We start from the raw sequence: 18332 nt of genomic DNA on the forward strand, positions 1-18332 counted from the left end.
AAGAGCATGTGACTCTTGATCTCAGGGTAGTGAGTTTGAGCCCCAGGTTGGGGGTAGAGATTATTTAAAAAAAAAATAAAAAGTTTTTAAGACGTTTCTACTTTAGTTTTGTTTAAAGCAAAGCAAGTTCACAGACACTTTTCGTAATAGCATAAGAACAGAAATCTGCTGGATCTTTATGGCTTTCCCACCCAGTCTTTTTATATCTGTCTTGTTCTCACCGCATTTGACCGCAGGCTTCAGCAACTTGCCTTTATTCAGTCTTTCCAGAGCAGTCACTTAGTTTTCATAAAAATGACAACCTCTTTTGTATTTCATGTGATTCCCTGATAGTTCATTAAATTATGTAGGTTACATTAGGTTTAAGGACAAAGTTGACAAAAGTTCAGTTCACCTGGTGGGATCAAAAATTCATGAATGCAATACAGAATGAAAAACCATGAGTATCCAGCATGGCTTTGGACATCTGTTAGCTTGTTTACAGAAGGAATGGAGATCATTGGCTAGCCTGGGAAACTATTCTGTGAAGGTCACTTAAGAGAGCTTTTATCTTTGTTTCATAGTCTTTTTGTACAAACAGGGTTATACTTAACTCTCAAATAATAGACCATTTTGTGTAGCTAATTTTTTTTATTTCCTCTTCTCCTTAAGAATAAATTAAGCTATTTTAAGATTATCCGTGCAGATTTTTAATACCTATTTGTTTGCTTTTCCAGCTGGGACTATTTATGTAGATTAATTAATGGCTTAAAAATCCTGAGGGCTTTGCTGTCTCTAAGCATTTGGGAATTGGAATATTCTATAGTGGTATCTCATTTTTTTAACTCCTCTAGAAGCATCCTAAGACTTTTTTTTTTTTAAATAGAGGAGAAAATATTGAAGGAAAGAAAGAAAAAAGGTTTTTATACTATCTGAGGAATATCTACCCCACCCAGTGGAGATAATCAGATGCCAAAAAGAACCATAGTCCTGGGCTTTAGATAATTTGAAGAGCATTTTTTAACTAATGGAAACAGGGAGCTGACTTGAGTCCACTAAATGCCAGACTGTATTCGATTATCTGATACATGGTCTTGTAATTTGATCTTCACCAGAAAAAAATCTGAGAAGCAAATATTACTAAATATTATTACCATCTTCCAGGTAAGGGTACTAAGGTTCAAAGAGCTAGATGACTGAATATACCTTCGTGGTAAGGGGCACAATCAAGACTTGAAACCCCAGGTCTGTTGGACTCCAAAGCCTATGCACTTACACACTTACATGACCACCTTTAAAATAGTCGCTGTAGATCTAACCTGGTATTTTCTTTGTATGTTGGAGAATATTTTACACAATCTTGTTGTTTATTCTAAACACTCTCTGAATAAAATCTATGTAGTTCTATTATTTGAATAAGCTTTATAATAAAGATGAAAACAAGTACAGACCTGCTGCCTGCTAGCCTAAGGCTAGTAATGCAGGAAAGGACAGAAAACTAACATTCCTTTTTCTTTGTTACTCTACAGACAAAATCTATCTGTTCTTGTTGTTAATAATAGTATTTACCAGGCACCTGTGCATGTTATCTCGTTTAATCATATATCATTTTTGCAAGGGTAGCTACTGGTTTTCTCATTTTATACATGAGGAATTTAAGGCAAAGTGTTATGTAATCTGACCAAAGTCACACAGCTAGTAAATGATGGAGAATAGATTCACAGTGAGATTTTCTTTTTTTTTTTTTTTCTTTTTTTAAATGTTTATTTATTGAGAGAGAGAACGAGTGCAGGGAGAAGAGGAGAGACAGAATCCCAAGTTGGCTCCGCGCCCTCAGGGCGGAGCCCAATGCGGGGCTCAATCCCAACAACCATGAGATCAGATCCATGAGAGATCATGACCTGTGCTGAAATCCAGAGTCCTAAAGCTCAACTAACTCAGCCACCTAGGCTCCCCACAGTGAGATTTTCTAAGCTAATTTACATAAGCTTAGAATGATGTAGAAGTAGAAAGAGAGCTCAAGACCTTTGTGGGAGAGAATAATTACTAAGGTGTCCCAGAAAAATAAAGGGTATACTGTGAGCATAAATAAATCATGACCACTGACTTCTTCTAGAAGAAGATGCTAGAATGTAGCCTATAGTGTTCATAGATCTGTGCAGCAAGCCTCAGTGTAATACGTGGACCCAGTAGGTCAATAGCAGAAATCAACCCCTTTGTTCCCCATTTCAAAGGCAGTATTCCACCCCGTAGAAGTAGAACAAATATGAAATGGAAAAAATGCACATGGGGACCTAGAAGAAGAATGGAGGAAGGATGATTAGGAAGCATTTGGGAGAAAAATCACAGGACTGTGGGTGAAAGTTAACAAGAGGCAAAATCGCATTAGCCATGATTTATCTGGTTGTACCCCTGCTTACCCTTGCCCCCTTTTAAATCAGAATCGTTGCCTTCTTGACCTACTGACTTTATTAATTCAAAACCCTTTGTACTTGACTTAAATTTGTGTATAAATTCACAAGTATGTCTGTGTTCTGTTTAGGAGCAAAGTCCTTTGCTGATTTATATTTTCCATGTGAGAGCATCTTTCAGAAACTCCATAAAACCTAAAAATAATTTCTTAAAGACATATTCTTTAATGACATCTAGGATTTGATTTAAAGTACTTAAATGATAGGAGTGCCTGGGGTGGCTCAGCCAGTTAAGTCCAACTTCAGCTCAGGTCATGATCTCATGGTTTGTGGGTTCGAGCCCTTTGTCAGGCTCTGTGCTGACAGCTCAGAGCCTGGATCCTGCTTCGGATTCTGTGTCTACCTCTCTCTCTGCCCTGCCCCTGCTCATGCTCTGTCTCTCTCCTTCAAAAATAAACATTTAAAAAATAAATAAATAAATAAATAAATAAATAAATAAAATACTTAATGGATAAAAGAGAAGAGGGGAGGTGAAGCAAATGTGGCAGAATTTTAACTCTGGGTGATATGTATGTAGGGGTTCTTTGTACTCGTCTTTTATTTTGTGTAGGTTTGAATTTTTCATCAATAAAGATCATTTTATTACATATTCTTATCTCTGCAATAGAGCAGCATAACCAAGCATAACCAGCATAACCAAAGACTCATTACTGAACTTTCTGAGTGATGCTGATGGTAGGGTTTTAGTAGGATGATTACATAACAGTGTTAAAGACACAGCAGGGAAGAAATAACCATGTATCCTTTGACATTAAAGAAAAATTATCCAACCAAGAAACTAAAATTGTAACAGAGCTTTTCAGATACTTCCACTTTTAGAAAAGAATTAACACTGACCAAAACATGAAAGGAGGACACTATACAAATTACATAAATGTCTAAACAGCTTTTAGGCATCCACCACACCAGTGGTTTCCAACATGTATGAAGAATATATAATTTTGGGGGCGCCCGGGTGGCTCAATGGGTTGAACATCTGACTTCAGCTCAGGTCATGATTTCGCGGTTCAGGAGCTCAAGCCCCCATCGGGCTGGCCGCGATCAGCACAGAGCCTGCTTCGGATCCTCTGTCCCCTTCTCTCTCTGCCCCTCCCCCATGCTCATTTTTCCTCTCTCTCTCAAAAATGAATAAACATTTTCTTAAAAAAAGGAATATATAACTATGGGATAACTGGTCAGCCAGTTAAGCATCCATCCAATTCTTGATTTCAGTTGAAGCTACAGGCTCACAGTCATGAGATCAAGCCCTGTATGAGGCTCTGTATGCTGAGTGCAGAACCCTCTTGGGATTCTAATCTCTCTTGCCCTCTCCCTTTGCCCCCCCCCCCCACTCATGCAAATTTTTTGAGAGCCAAAAAAAAAAAAAAAAAAAAAAAAAAAAATATATATATATATATATATATATATATATATATATATATAATTTCATATGTGGAAAAAAGTATTATTTGTTAGAATACACACACGCAGGGGCACCTGAGTGTCTCAGTTGGTTAAGAGACTGACTTCTGCTCAGGTCATGATCTCACGGTTCACGAGTTCACGCCCTGCATCGGGCCCAATGCTGACAGCTCAGAGACGGGAACTTGCTTCAGATTCTGTGTCTCCCTCTCTTTTTTCCCCTCCACTGCTCATGCTCTGTCTCTCTCCTCCCTCTCTCTCTCTTAATAACTTTCAAACATAGTTACTTTTTTAACGAAATTAAAAAAGAATATGCACACACTACTAATTTTCAAATATATGAGGCCACTTGATGTGGTTAACAAGACACAAATGCAAAAAGCAGCCCTGAACTCATTGTAGTTTTTGGTGACGTATATATTTTCTTAATGCGCGGATACTAAAATCATAGCTACTATCATGTGGAAATCTCTGAAACTTTATGTGTTATTTAAAATGAAGAATTATTGGGGCGCCTGGGTGGCTCAGTTGGTTGAGCGTCCGACTTCAGCTCAGGTCACGATCTCACGGTCTGTGGGTTTGAGCCCCACGTCGGGCTCTGGGCTGATGGCTCAGAGCCTGGAGCCTGCTTCCGATTCTGTGTCTCCCTCTCTCTCTGCCCCTCCCCCATTCATGCTCTGTCTCTCTCTGTCTCAAAAATAAATAAACATTTAATTAAATAAATAAATAAATAAAGAATAAGTAAATAAAATGAAGAATTATGACTGCACACTCATGAGGCTGTTTTTCTTGCTGTGTGTTAATGTGTCTCTCCAGGGCCTCGTGTGTGCTGGGCTGGCTGACATGGCCAGACCTGCAGAGAAACTCAGCACAGCTCAGTCTGCTGTTCTCATGGCTACAGGTAAATTAAATGAGTATTTTCCCTGTTCCATTTAGGGCATTCAGTATTTTTGTTTTTGTCTTACATCAATTTATTTAACGGTTTAATGTTTGAAACGCACATGCACTCACACACAAAGGAATTAACAGTGTTCTCGTTGGGCAATTAATTATTCGATAAGAGGGTTACTGTGAATAAGTATCTGCGTGGGTTTTTGGTTTGTTTGTTTGTTTGTTTTACCATGAACATATTTTTGCAAGTAGGAAAAAAAGTTGGTTAATATTCATTTGCCCTGTAAAGATTCCCTGTTGATGTAAGAACTGCGTATTTTGTGTAACACTGAATTATAGCAACTTTATTAAAGTCTCAAAGCATAGCTTTTCTTTTATCCTGCTTTATGTTGTCATGATCTTATAATTATGTTGCTCTAATACAGAATGTTCAAAAGATATTGCAGCAGTACCTGTGCTTTAAAAAAAAAAAAAAAATCTTTTGTTTCAACAGGGTTTATTTGGTCAAGATACTCACTTGTAATTATTCCAAAAAACTGGAGTCTGTTTGCTGTTAATTTCTTCGTGGGGACAGCAGGGGCCTCTCAGCTCTTTCGTATTTGGAGGTAAGCCCACCAAAGGTGTAAAAAGAGAAATCTGCCTCAGAAGCCACCCAGATGGCAGTGCATTTTTTTTTTTTTTTAAGATTCATGTATGATGTTAAGATGGAATAGGCCTGAAGTAGAAATTTCTAGAAAAATCTGGGGGTTTAAGTTCAAAGTGTTAAGCAGTATGTTTGCTACATAGGTTTCAAATCTGACTGTGTATTATCTAGAAATACAGCCCATTCACAGAATCTGTCTTAAGACGACAGACACGATTTACGAAATACTAAGTAATTTTCTCCATGAACATTTTAAACGCTCGCTTTCAATTATAGTTAATAAAATGGGTGTGGTTATGTAGTGGTTGGAAATGATGTTTGGCATGAGGCTACGGGTCTTGTCAGAAAGTATCCTCTGAATATTTTTAAAACTGTTTGTAGGCGTCCCACATTTTCGTTTCACTCCACTTCACTGTGCTTTAGAGATGTTGCGCTTTTTACATATGGAAGGTTTGTGGCAACCCCGCGTCGAGCAAGTCTGTCGACACCACTTTCCCAACAGCTTTTCTCCCTTCGTGTCTGTGTGCCACATTTTGGTCATTCTCACAATCTTGTGGTGGTGCTCTGTGGTCAGTGATCTTTGATTTTACTGCTGTCGTTGTTTGGGGGTCCACGAGGCATGTCCAAATGAGGCCGTGAGCTTCACTGATGAACGTTGTGTGTTCTAACTGCGCCGACTGGGCCATTCCCCCATCTCCCTCCCTCTGCTCAGATCTCCCTATTCCCTGAGACGCAACAATAGTAAAAACAGGCCAATTAATAAGCCTACATTTTGCCTCTAAGTGTTCAAGTGAAAGGCAACAGAGGCACATCTCTCACTTTAAGTCAAAAGCTAGAAATAATTAAGCTTAGTGAGGAAGGCAGGCTGAAAGTCGACGCGATAGGCCGAAAGGTAGGCCTCTTGTGCTGAATATTTAGCTACGCTGTGAATGCGGAGGGAAAGTTCTGGAAGGAAATCAAAAGTGCTACTTCAGTGAACGCACGATCGGTAAGGAAGCTTAACAGCCTCATCGCTGATGCAGAGAACGTTTTAGTGGTCTGGACAGAAGATCAAACGGCCACGATGTTCCCTGTAGCCAAAGCCCAATCCAGAGCAAGGCCCTCGCTCTCTTCAATTCTCTGAAAGGCTCAGAGAGGTGAGGAAGTTGCAGAAGAAAAGTCTGAAGCCAGCAGAGGTCGCTTCCTGTGGGTCAAGGAAAGAAGCCGTCTCTGCCACATACAGCACAAGGTGGGGCAGCAGGTGCTGGCGGACAAGCTGCAGCCAGTTACCCAGCAGATGGAGCAAGATAACGAAGGTGGCGACGACGGTAAACAGCACATCTTTAATGTGGGTGACACAGCCTCCTACTGGAAGAAGATGCCTTCCGGGACTTTCACAGTTATGGAGAAGTCCGATATCTGGCTTCAAAGCTTCGGAGGACAGGCTGACTCTCTTGTTAGGGGCTAATGCAGCCGGTGACTTTACGTTGAAGCCAGTGCTCATGCACCATTCCGAAAATCCTGAGGACTTTTAAGAATAATGCTCAGTCTCTTCTGCCTGTGCCCTAGAAATGGAACAAAGCCTGGGTGACAGCACCTCGATTTACAACGTGGTTTACTGAATATTAAGCCCACTGTGGAGACCTGCTGCTCAGAGTAAAAGATTCTTTTCAACATATTCCTGTTCATGTACAATGTATCCGGTTACCCTAGAGCTCCGATTGAGATGTACAACAAGATTCACGGTGTTTATGCCTGCTAACACAACATCCATTCTGCAGCCCCTGGATCAAGGAGTCATTTTGATTTTCAAGTCTTCTTATTTAAGAAATACCTTTTGTAAGGCCATAGCTGCCATAGAGAGTGATTCCTCCGATGGATCTGGGCAAAGTAAATTGAAAACCTGGAAAGGATTCACCATCCTGGTACCGTTAAGAATAGTCATGATTCATGGAAAGGTCAAAATATCAACATGAATAAGAGGTTGGAAGAAGTCCATTTCAATCCTCGTGGATAACTTGGAGGGGTTGCAGACTTCAGTGGAGGAAGTGACTGTAGATGTGGTGGAAACAGCAAGAGAACTAGAATGAGAAGCGAAGCCTGAAGATGGGACTGAATTGTTGCAATCACAGGGTTGAATGGATGAGGAGTTGCTTCTTATGGATGAGCAAAGAAAGCGTTTCTTGAGATGGAATCTGCTGGTGAAGGTGCTGTGGAGATTGTTGAAATGACAACAAAGTACAGTATTTAGAATATTACATAAACTTAGCTGATAAAGCGGTGGCAGGGTTTAAGAGGATAGACTCCAGTTTTTTTTTGTTTTTTTGTTTTTTTCAACGTTTATTTATTTTTGGGACAGAGAGAGACAGAGCATGAACGGGGGAGGGGCAGAGAGAGAGGGAGACACAGAATCGGAAACAGGCTCCAGGCTCTGAGCCATCAGCCCAGAGCCCGACGCGGGGCTCGAACTCACGGACCGCGAGATCGTGACCTGGCTGAAGTCGGACGCTTAACCGACTGCGCCACCCAGGCGCCCCTAGACTCCAGTTTTGAAAGAAGTTCCACTGTGGGTGCTATCGAATGGCATCATATGCCCCAGGGAAATCATTTGTGAAAGAGTCAGTTGACGTGGCAACTTCGTTGTTGTCCTGTTTTAAGAAAACACAGCCACCCCAACCTTCCACAGCCACCACCCGGGTCAGTCAGCAGTCATCAGCGTTGACGCAAGACCCTCCACCAGCAAAGAGATTACGACTTGCTGAAAACATAGATGATGGTTAGCATTTTTTTAAGCGATGTTTTTAAATCAAGGTATGTACTTTTTTTCCTAGACCTACTGCAGTTGCACACTTAATAGAATACAGCATAGCGTAAATGTCACTTTCATATGAACTGGGAAGCTAAAATATTCATTTGAAGATTCATTCACAAAATATTCATTATCGTGGTGGTCTGGAGCTGAGCCCACTATGTCTGCGAAGCTTGTCTGTACTCGGTAGTTAATATTGTCACTGACTGGTTCACACTCTGCCTTGAGCTCATCGTAGATGAAGGCTCCGGCTTCGCTTGAACCACAGAACCTTCCTAAATTGCAAAACAGTGCTCTTTGGCTAAAAAAAATTAAATGATCTCCATACTAAAGAAATGGACAATATTCAGTTATAACTTGCCTTCCTTTCAGAAGGCGTTCTGTCCTTCATTTTTCTCATCTTTGCTATCCTAGCTTGACACGTGAATCCTTTCATTATCCTCTAGCACAGAATGGATGGATGATGAATCACTCACTCATTCTACCGCACATCCGACAAGCATTTTTAGAGCTTACTTGTATTGATAGAAACTTCAGTCTGTACGGTGACTTTCTTCACGAGTATTTTTCTCATCCACCGTTGCATTTTAACCTTATATTAAGCCATAATGGGAGGGCTGCAAACACACTGAATGCAACATTTGGAATTATTATCTCTAAAGTGGAAACACAGATACGGTTTGACAAAAGGATTTTCGGCACTGTTTTCAGTCACAACAGTAGATTGGGAGATTTAGCTCAAAATATAAGTGTTGGACTCTGGAGCATTTAGACAGGCACCATGGGATATTTGAAATCAGAACCTTTAGAGAAATCTGGGATTCTGGTAGACTTCGTGGAAAAAGTTACTTCTTGTGCTCTATTCTCCCTCTTATAATCTGGGACAGAATAGTAAATGAAGCTCTGGGTGTTGTAGAAGGGAAAGACTCTGACTTGGTGGTTAATTCTTCTTTGGATTAATGACAATTGAAGAAATAGGCCTTAGCTTTACTATTCTGTTAACCCAGTGTCTACAACCTGCTAAAAACTCAGTAGCCTGTCAGCATCACAAAAGTCTATTTTATTTTTTAAAAAGTCTATTTTATTTTTAGTGCTTAGGATCTCATTCCCAATTTATTTTATTCTTAGGTAAGATGTTCCATGATTATAAAGTTCCAGATGACCACATGTTGCTAAATTTTATTTGTATGTTCACATGTTTGTTACACTGTTATAATTCAAGAATGAAAATACCAAAATAAGACTTTTGTATGGGAAGCTATTTGTCAGTTATGTTGTTGAAACTTTTTGGCAGTTGGAAGCCAGATGCAAATAAAATCCTTAGGTCACTTTCCCTTTTGCCTGTTTCACCCACAAGCCCCTGAGAAGATTGTAGCTAAAACCATACAGCCTCTTGACTAGTGAGAAAGGAGACAGGGAATATGCCTCCCATTCCCTTCTTATTACATAGTTATCTATGGTGATGCATAATTATTCTTTTTCTGTTTCCTTTATAGATATAACCAAGAACTAAAAGCTAAAGCAAACAACTAAGAGTTCCTGACCACCCGAACAATCTAGATGTGGACATATAACCACTGGGACTAATTTGATTTATTATTTGGTTATTGATGAGGTGATATTAACTGTGCTAATGTTTGGAAGCCATAAAAAAAAAAAAGACTGTAAACTGGGGGCTGATACTCAATTTCACAGAAAAATAAAACAAACTTTTAATAACAGTGTTTCTTTGTATATGACTTAAGGAATGTATCTATGGCTATTAGTAACATTTTTTTTTCTACTCTCTGCCGCAAATAAATCATACTTGCTCCTACATACCCTTGGCTTGCTTCTGTACTACTCAACCAGAGAGAGTTGAAAGGTTAAATTATCTCTTTTACAGGGAAGGGTGGTGAAATAGCTAGAAGTAAAGGGAAATAGAGCTAAAGAGAGTGAGAAATGGGTAGTGGAATGCTAGCAATTCTTGTCTGGCTACAGAGTAACAAAAGATTTCTCAGTTATTGAATTACAGTCAATAATTGATAGACTGTGGCCGAAAAGGCTCTCCAGTCCTAAGTTGGAATCCCAGCTCTATGGTTTATAATCTATGACTTTGGGCAAATCAAAGTGCCTAGTAGAATGCCTGGAACATAAGTTGGCTTTCTTTTTTTAAATTTTTTTAAGTTTCCTTATTTATTTAGAGAGAGAGAGTGCGCACAGACCAGCAGGGGAGGGGCAGAGAGCAGAAGAGCGAGAATCCCAAGCAGGCACCACGCCATCAGTGCTCCCGCTCCTGAACCACGAGATCATGACCTGAGCCAAGATCAAGACGCTTAACCCACTGCGCCGCCCAGGCGCCCCAAGTCAGCTTTGTGTAAACATGTGTGACCTTTGTCCCCATTTTGAAGAGAGAGACTGGACATAGACTACTCCGTGCTAGAAATATAATCAGTATCCTATTCGATTGGAGCTCCAGTTTGGAGTACTGAGCTTCCTTCTGAAAATCCTACTAGAGCCCGTCCTAGGCAGAACTGTAGTCAAAGGAATCAGCAAAGCAAGTTATTTCTAAGTTTGAAGAAGCAATGACAAAAAGAACTTTTTATTCATTTTTTTTAATGTTTATTTTTGAGAGAGAGAGCGCGTGCGCACGCACAAGTGGGGGCGGGGCAGAGAGGAGAGACAGAATCCCGAGCAGGCTCCACACCATGGATTCGCCCACGAACCACCAGATCATGACCTGAGCCGAAGTTGGACGCTTAACCGACTGAGCCACCCCAGTGCCCCAATAACTTTTTAAATAATATATTTAACTGATCGAGGCAATTATCGGTGAAAACCTTGCACTTTTTAATCACTTATCCCTTCCTTGTAATCCACCTTCGAGGAGGAAGGATTAGAGAATTTGACACAGAAGTAAAGAGGTCCTGAAGAGTCCAATTTCTTTTTTTAACGTTTATTTTTGAGAGAGCGCATGAGCAGGGGAGGGTCAGAGAGAGAGAGGGAGACACAGAACCCGAAGCAAGCTATCAGCACAGAGCCCAGCTCAGGGCTCGAACTCCCAAACCGTGAGATCATGACCTGAGCCAAAGTTGGACGCTTAACTGACTGAGCCATCCGGGTGCCCCATTATTGCTTTCTTTGTATAAACCATGCTGTTTGAATTAGTTTGGCATGTGTGAGCATGTGTGTATGTGTTTCCTAGGGTTAAACCTTTAAGAAAACATATATTATGAAATATGGCATAGACACAAAAAAGTTTATTAAAATATATATGTTGAAGTGATGTTTCTTTCTTTTCATTAAAACCTGCTCTTTCCTAAATGGGTTCTTCTAAGCCCCACTTCATCAAATTAATTGTAGCATTTAGATACAATCACAATTATCTTCCTGTTGGTTCTCAGAAGTTCCATGGACAGACCATCAGCTCATCCTTTTATTTATGCCCAGACCTCATCCATCCCATTATTGAATCCTAAAAATTAAGAGAGTCTAGTTAACTCTTGCTGACATTGGAAACACATAGTCCACTGACCAGTTTCACAACGATTTTCGAAAATCTAGGAGAATTTATATACCAGAAGTCCTCACTACCAATGTAGGCACTGAGCTCCGTAGAAGTACTTTTCACAGTGGTGCAAATCACTTGATCAGTCCTGTTGAGTTGAATTCTACATCAAAATTTCTAACTGGTCCTCAAAACTTCATTAGGTGAGTTCCCAGGGTGTTTCAGCTCAACTCTGCTACATATTAACTGTGAAACCTTATTACCCTTTGTGTCTGGGCTTTAGTATATTCAAGAGTGAAATGGGGTGAGGAGAGTATTTTCTTGATAAGATGGTTGTAAAGCTCAATCAAAATAACGTTTTAACACAAAATTAAGTGTAGTAAGTTTCGGAAAACGGTAAGCTTATTAATTGAAGGTAGACCCCAAAAGTACTTTCTTAGACCAAAGTATACCTACAAAAAGGGTGGACCATGTTACCCCTGTTTGCACACCTTCTGGGGTAGTGACTATTGGAATTTCTAAGACTTCCACAGGTTAAAGCAGAAAACAAGCTGCTTGGGGTGGGGGCGCGGGGGACCCAGAGGCAGGGTGGAGCATACTCAAGATAAATTCTTTAACCTAATCTTCTTGTGGTTTGGCATTCATTTCAAAGCAACATTGACTCATTTCTGCCTAGTAAACAGATTGTCTCTCTTTAAAGTTGTTCAAACAATCAGGAAAGGTTGGCCTGACCTGGGAGCCCAGGTTCCTCTCCATGAAGCAAAACAGGAGCTTGTTTACATAATGAAACACAAATAGAAAACACTGATGTTAACACGGCTTCCTCCCTAAGGGGTCTGTTTAATTATATGAGGTATGATTCTAATTATATTAAGACCGGTTCCCACAACTGACATCAGAAAATGTTCTCGACAGACATAATTAAAGGAATCTCTTCCTCCGTTAAGACAACTGTGTTTTACAACTTTTTGGAGCACACAGTAAATTCAGTTACAGGGCTGGGCTTGAGAATGATTCCTTTTTCAGTTCAACTTTCTTAAATTCAAGTTTTACATACGTGTCACTAAATGTTAAGTGTAGTTATGACATACGTAAGAACAGCTAGGAAATCAAAACATGATTTAAGCTGTTGGAAACTATGCCACCCACTTAAAAGATTTTGCCGGTGTCATATTGGATTGAGAAACCCAAATCCAATGCCAACGTTGGGCCACAAGTTACCTTTGGGGTAAATGAGGTCAGAAGCGTGCACTTAACCGATCAAAAAAGACAGGTACGTAATTCTTCACACAAAAATCTGCCTCACAGAAATGCCTAAAGAGTAAGTACTGAATGCATTGTGACTGGTAAATTTCATAGTCCTGGTAAATCATAATCAATAACCAAATTGGGTGTTTGCTTATTCTGGAGATCCGTGGCTTTATAATAACCACCTACAAACTATTGCCTAATTTCAACCACCCTCCACAAGGTCAGAGAAAGAGACGTGAAAACTACTCGGGGGTCATATCAGTCTCCCTGACCCTTGCCCCACTTGTCCTACCTGCCAACCGGAAAGAGCCAGTCCCTGTAGGAGCAATAGGTCACTGGGACTGGTGGGGGAGGGGAGGGCAGGGCCAGCCAATCAGGAGCAGGGTCAGTGAGCGGGGAAACAATGACCTTCTGATGAGGGTGTGGCCTGGAAAACGGCTTTTAGACAAAACTGTCATTTTGTGGGTCAGCTCTAAGTGGACACAGCCCTTCTGCTGGCTTCAGAATAATGTCGCCCAGACCCCTTTCCTGTTTAATGCACCCCTGAAAGACCTAGTACCTGATCCAGGCCCTGGCTTCTCCTCAGCCTTGGAGGAAGAAGAGGTATGTGGCATGTCAGTAGAAAGAACGGTTGCAGAGGTAAAGGTGAGGGCTGCCCTCTGGGAAGACAGGTATTGGAGCTTAGAGGAAAGTGGGGAATCCTTGGGCTAGGAATCCCAGATAGGTATGTAGGTAGGTAGGTAGATAGATGATAGATAGATAGATAGATAGATAGATAGATAGATAGATAGATAGAGATAGATAATCATGATGCATATATCTCTGTCAGGCTTTTAAGTAAGGTTAGAAACTTGAAGTCTTGGGGCGCCTGGGTGGCTCAGTCGGTTAAGCGGCCGACTTCGGCTCAGGTCATGATCTCACGGTCCGTGAGTTCGAGCCCCGCGTCGGGCTCTGTGCTGACCGCTCAGAGCCTGGAGCCTGTTTCAGATTCTGTGTCTCCCTCTCTCTGACCCTCCCCTGTTCATGTTCTGTCTCTCACTGTCTCAAAAATAAATAAAATGTCAAAAAAAAAATTAAAAAAAAAAAAAGAAACTTGAAGTCTTAAATGTGGCCTCATCCTGTTTATCCTGGATGCAGGCTGTCTTTACCTCCTACAACCGCTCACCCGATAGCCTCCTCACATAGCAAGTGCCTAGCGTGTAAGAGGGGGGTGGTAGGAAGATGCTCTGGAAGAAACGGGGACGTGTAGACCAGGGTCTCTAAAACAGAGGAGTTTACAATGCACAGGAAGGCATAAAGAGAGCAATAGATAAGTAAGGATATTTAAATAGGAAATAAGGCACATTTAATACATTTTATAGACTCTAAGTGCCCTAATAGCACAGAGGACAAGTTGCCTTGGCTAGAGTGGTCTGGCAAGCTTCCCTCACAATAGTATCCCTTGAAGTTCAGAATATCTCCTCTTTGGACTCTTGTAAAACCTGGTTTTACAGAGTGGTGAAAAACTGGATGAAAGCTGAAATCTATAGAAGTTTCTAGAGGATGTATTTAGAGAAACCATCATGGATATAACTGATCTTTAATTTCATTTTCATTTGTGGATACTGCTGAATTTTGAGTAGAACGGAACTGCACGCTCCTTTCTTTCACGAAACTCTTCCTCGGTATGTCTTTGGGGGTCTCAACCGCCTGCTTGGTCTTTCAGTCTTGGGGGCGTGAGGGAGGGGGGGAAATGGGTGATGGGCATTGAGGAGGGCACTTGTCGGGATGAGCACTGGGTGTTGTATGTAAGCCAATTTGATAATAAATTATATTAAAAAACAAAAACAAAAATGAAACATACACAAATGGGATGTAGCAGGTGTGATAGAAACAACGTGGATATTTAAATCCCAGAGACCTGGGCTTTCCAGCAGTGTGGACCAAGGCAAATTAATCTCTCTGAACTTTAGTTTCTGCATCTATAAATGGGAGTGGGGCCTACCCCACAGTGCTGTTTTGAGGCAACCTATCAATACGTTAAAATGTGGTATGTGTCACAGAGTAAGTATTAATCTAAGCCTTCTAAATTAGAAATTGTCTGTTGTCTTCTTATGAATGTTCCCAAGAAAAACTCTCAGGGACTCATTTGAGATGTCTTTGCCTCTTCAGCCCACAGACAAATCATTTTCTTATTCCGTTTTTCCTCATACGTTTGTCATTTTCGTGGCCAAATGAATCTACTTTCCTTGCCTGGTAATCATAAACCTAAAAAAACCTGCCCAAGTCCTCAAATCAACTTATTTAAAACGATGGAATCTTAGCAATCATTTTTCCATTAAAGATAAGATTCACTACAGTCTGGAAGGCGAGGCAGCTGTGCCCCTCGCGAGGAAGTCCAGCACTTTCCAAGTTTGCTCAGTTGGGGACTTTACCCTGTTTAAAAAAATTTTTAATGTTTTCATTTATTTATTTATTTATTTATTTATTTATTTTTATTGTTTTATTTATTTTTGAGACAGAGACAGAGCATGAGCAGGGGAGGGGCAGAGAGAGAGGGAGACACAGAATCCGAAGCAGGCTCCAGGCTCTGAGCCATCAGCACAGAGCCCGATACGGGGCTCGAGCCCACGAACCGTGAGATCATGACCTGAGCCGGTCAGATGCTTAACTGACTGAGCCACCCGGGCACCCCATGAAAATGTTTTTTAAGAGATAACATGGAATTTGCAGTAAATCTAGTTTTCGTACCATGTGCCTATGCATTTGATTTTGTTAAAATTCTATGTATAGCACTTTGCCTTTATTCTTCTGAAATTTCATTATTATTTTAGTCGATGAAGACATTTTAAGATCCTGATTCTGTCATTCAGTTCATTGGCTCTCTCTCCACTTACATCTTTAAAGATGTCCTCTAGCGTGCCCGTAGAGGCTCCCCTCTGAATGGACACTACAACACAAATCAGTGTCCTTTAGGTAGGACTGTTAACTGCATTAACAGAGAACTATGTGTTTATCACTCCTAAAATTTTGTGTCTTACCCATAAGGATGTGAGAAATTTGGCCATTAAAATCTGGTTAAAGTCAAGATATACCTTACCTACAGCTTTCTCTTGACTTAAAAATTCAATAACTTCAAAAAAGGAAATCACTTTGCTCTTGGCTCTGAATCCATTTTGACTCCTTTTAAATCCCTCTTGCTTATCTACGTGCTCACGTATTCACAAATATTTGGATTATCACAAATATGCCAGCTCTGTCACACATGGTAGAATTGCACTTCACTTATTTGAAATTGTGGTCTCATAATTTTCTTTGGCCAAGGTCATGTGAGTGGAAGGAGAAATATATTACTTCTGGGAGGACACTTTAAGAATGAATCTGTCCCTTTAATCCTTTTTTCCCATTGTCTTGGCATCCAGAATGTCCCAGCCCGGATCCCATAGTGAAGGCATCACTAGAGGAAAGCCTCAGATGACCTACAAAAGATACGTAGCACAAGCAAGAAATGAGCAGGAAATAGCCCTTCTTTACTTGCGATTTTGGAGTATTTGTTAACGAAGCATGACCTAGCTTATACTGACTGATACATTATATTTACCAGTCTATGTTTTCTGTAGCCTCATCTTTTTTTTTTTAATTTTTTAATGTTTATTTATTTTTGAGAGAGAGAGCACAAGCAGAGAGGGGCAGAGAGAGAGAGAGAGAGAGAGAGAGAGAGAAAGCCCAGCATCTGAAGCAGATTCCAGACTGCAAGCTGTCAGCCCAGAGCCCGACATGGGGCTCAAACCCACAAACTGTGAGATCGTGACCTGAGCCGAAGTCAGATGTTCAATCGGCTGAGCTACCCAGGGGCCCCTGTAGCCTCATCGTTTGAAATTCAGAAGAGAATGTGCCCACCTCCAGTTTTCCAGCTCCTCTCTTATTCTTGAGATTACATCTGTCCAGTATTTCAGCATTTGTGTTTATAGGTTATCTGGGGCTGGCTCCTTGAATTTATTTAAAATGACTAGGTGCTTGGGGTGCCTGGGTGGCTCAGTTGGTTGGGCGTCCGACTTCAGCTAGAGTCATGATCTCACAGTTCGTGGGTTCGAGTTCCACATGGGGCTCTGAGCTGACCGCTCAGAGCCTGGAGCCTACTTCGGATTCTGTGTCTGTCTGTCTGTCTGTCTCTCTCTCTCTCTCTCTCTACCCCTCCCCTGCTCATATTCTGTCTCTGTCTCTGTCTCTCAAAAATAAATAAACATTAAAAAAATTTTTTTTAATGCCTGGGTGCTTTATCACTACCTTCTTAGCTTGGAGTTCAATTTTTTCTTAGCAATATTTGTTACACTTTTCAATTCTCTGTAGTGAAGAAGGCAGAAACTTTACCCTTATTCCTCTTTTAAAGATTTCTTTGCTTTTAATAAAGCTTAAAACTCCCTCTAAGTTTTCTTAAGCATTTTTCCTCAGTCTCAGTTTATTCTGGGAATTCAGTCTTCTCCCACCCTTCTTGCAAGTTCATATAACTTATCAAATTCACTATCTGAAATTATTTGACTTAATGTGATCTACTAATTGTTCCTGGTACATGCTGTGGTTTTTATTGAATGTTTTAATTTTTTAACCCTATTTACACGTTTCTGTATCTCTCTTCACTTCTTAACAATTGAGTTTGACTTTTCCTTTTAAAGGTCATTCAATACCTAATATTTAGTGCTCAGTTTGAGAGGTTTTCCAGACACTTTAAAGTTTGCTAAAAATACTAATATGAACTGTCTTGGGGCACCTGGGCGGCTCGGTCAGTTAAACAGTCAGCTTCGGTTCAGGTCATGATCTCATGGTTTATGAGTTGGAGCCACATTGGGCTCTCTGCTGTCAGTGCAGAGCCTGCTTCGGATCCTCTGTCCCCCTCTCCTTCTTCTCCTCCCCCCACTCACTCATATGCACACGTGCACATTCTCTCACACACTCTCTCTCTCTCAAAAAAAAAAAAAAAGATAAATAAACTTAAAAAAAAACTGTCTCACTTTTCCTTCTAATGCTCTCACGTACCCCAATATGACCTATGTATGTCTGGTTGAAATTACTAATCAGTTCCTCCCTGATGGTCAGTAACAGTTCCTTTTTTTTTCCCTGTCTTTTTTTTTTTTTTTTAAGCTCTTTTATTTTTCTGTATCACTTATTCCAGGAACTTGGATTGCTCTGAAAAAATGTTGGGTATGCTATTTCTCGTCATCGTGGTAGAGCATGATATTTACAACATCCAGGCATGAACATTTAATTGGCCCCAACAGCTAAAGGAAGGCCTTGGGAAATTCTGGTTTTCTTAGAACTAACCGAGCAATGGATTGAAATTTCAACATCTCCTTTTACCTACAGTTTAAAACCTTGTGCGTGTGTGTGCGCGCGCACACACACACACACACACACAGCCTTGAATTCCGTTCCTCTGTTTATTTA

The 18332-nt window shown here is 40.6% G+C and overlaps 2 protein-coding genes across 10 annotated transcripts in view; both read left to right on the top strand.

The window, feature by feature from the left end:
- Window positions 1–9991, top strand: part of MPC2 (mitochondrial pyruvate carrier 2) — a 31003-nt gene extending 21012 nt beyond the window's left edge. For all 3 annotated transcript variants that reach the window (XM_045453052.1, XM_045453050.1, XM_045453049.1), the window contains exons 4-6: window positions 4668–4752; window positions 5236–5347; window positions 9670–9991. In XM_045453052.1, coding sequence (XP_045309008.1) covers window positions 4668–4752; window positions 5236–5347; window positions 9670–9706 — 234 coding nt within the window. In that variant the 3' untranslated portion in view covers window positions 9707–9991. The remainder of the gene's footprint in view (window positions 1–4667; window positions 4753–5235; window positions 5348–9669) is intronic.
- A 3314-nt stretch (window positions 9992–13305) lies between these two features.
- ADCY10 (adenylate cyclase 10) overlaps window positions 13306–18332 on the top strand; it is a 76993-nt gene continuing 71966 nt past the window's right edge. For 3 of the 7 annotated variants that reach the window (XM_045453027.1, XM_045453028.1, XM_045453029.1), the window contains exon 1: window positions 13306–13514. The gene's annotated coding sequence lies outside the window, so the exon portion shown is untranslated. The remainder of the gene's footprint in view (window positions 13515–18332) is intronic. The other 4 variants (XM_045453024.1, XM_045453025.1, XM_045453026.1 and 1 more) reach the window with 3 other exon arrangements.

The sequence above is a fragment of the Leopardus geoffroyi genome, chromosome C3, assembly GCF_018350155.1.
Source record: "Leopardus geoffroyi isolate Oge1 chromosome C3, O.geoffroyi_Oge1_pat1.0, whole genome shotgun sequence".
NCBI lineage: Eukaryota > Metazoa > Chordata > Mammalia > Carnivora > Felidae > Leopardus > Leopardus geoffroyi.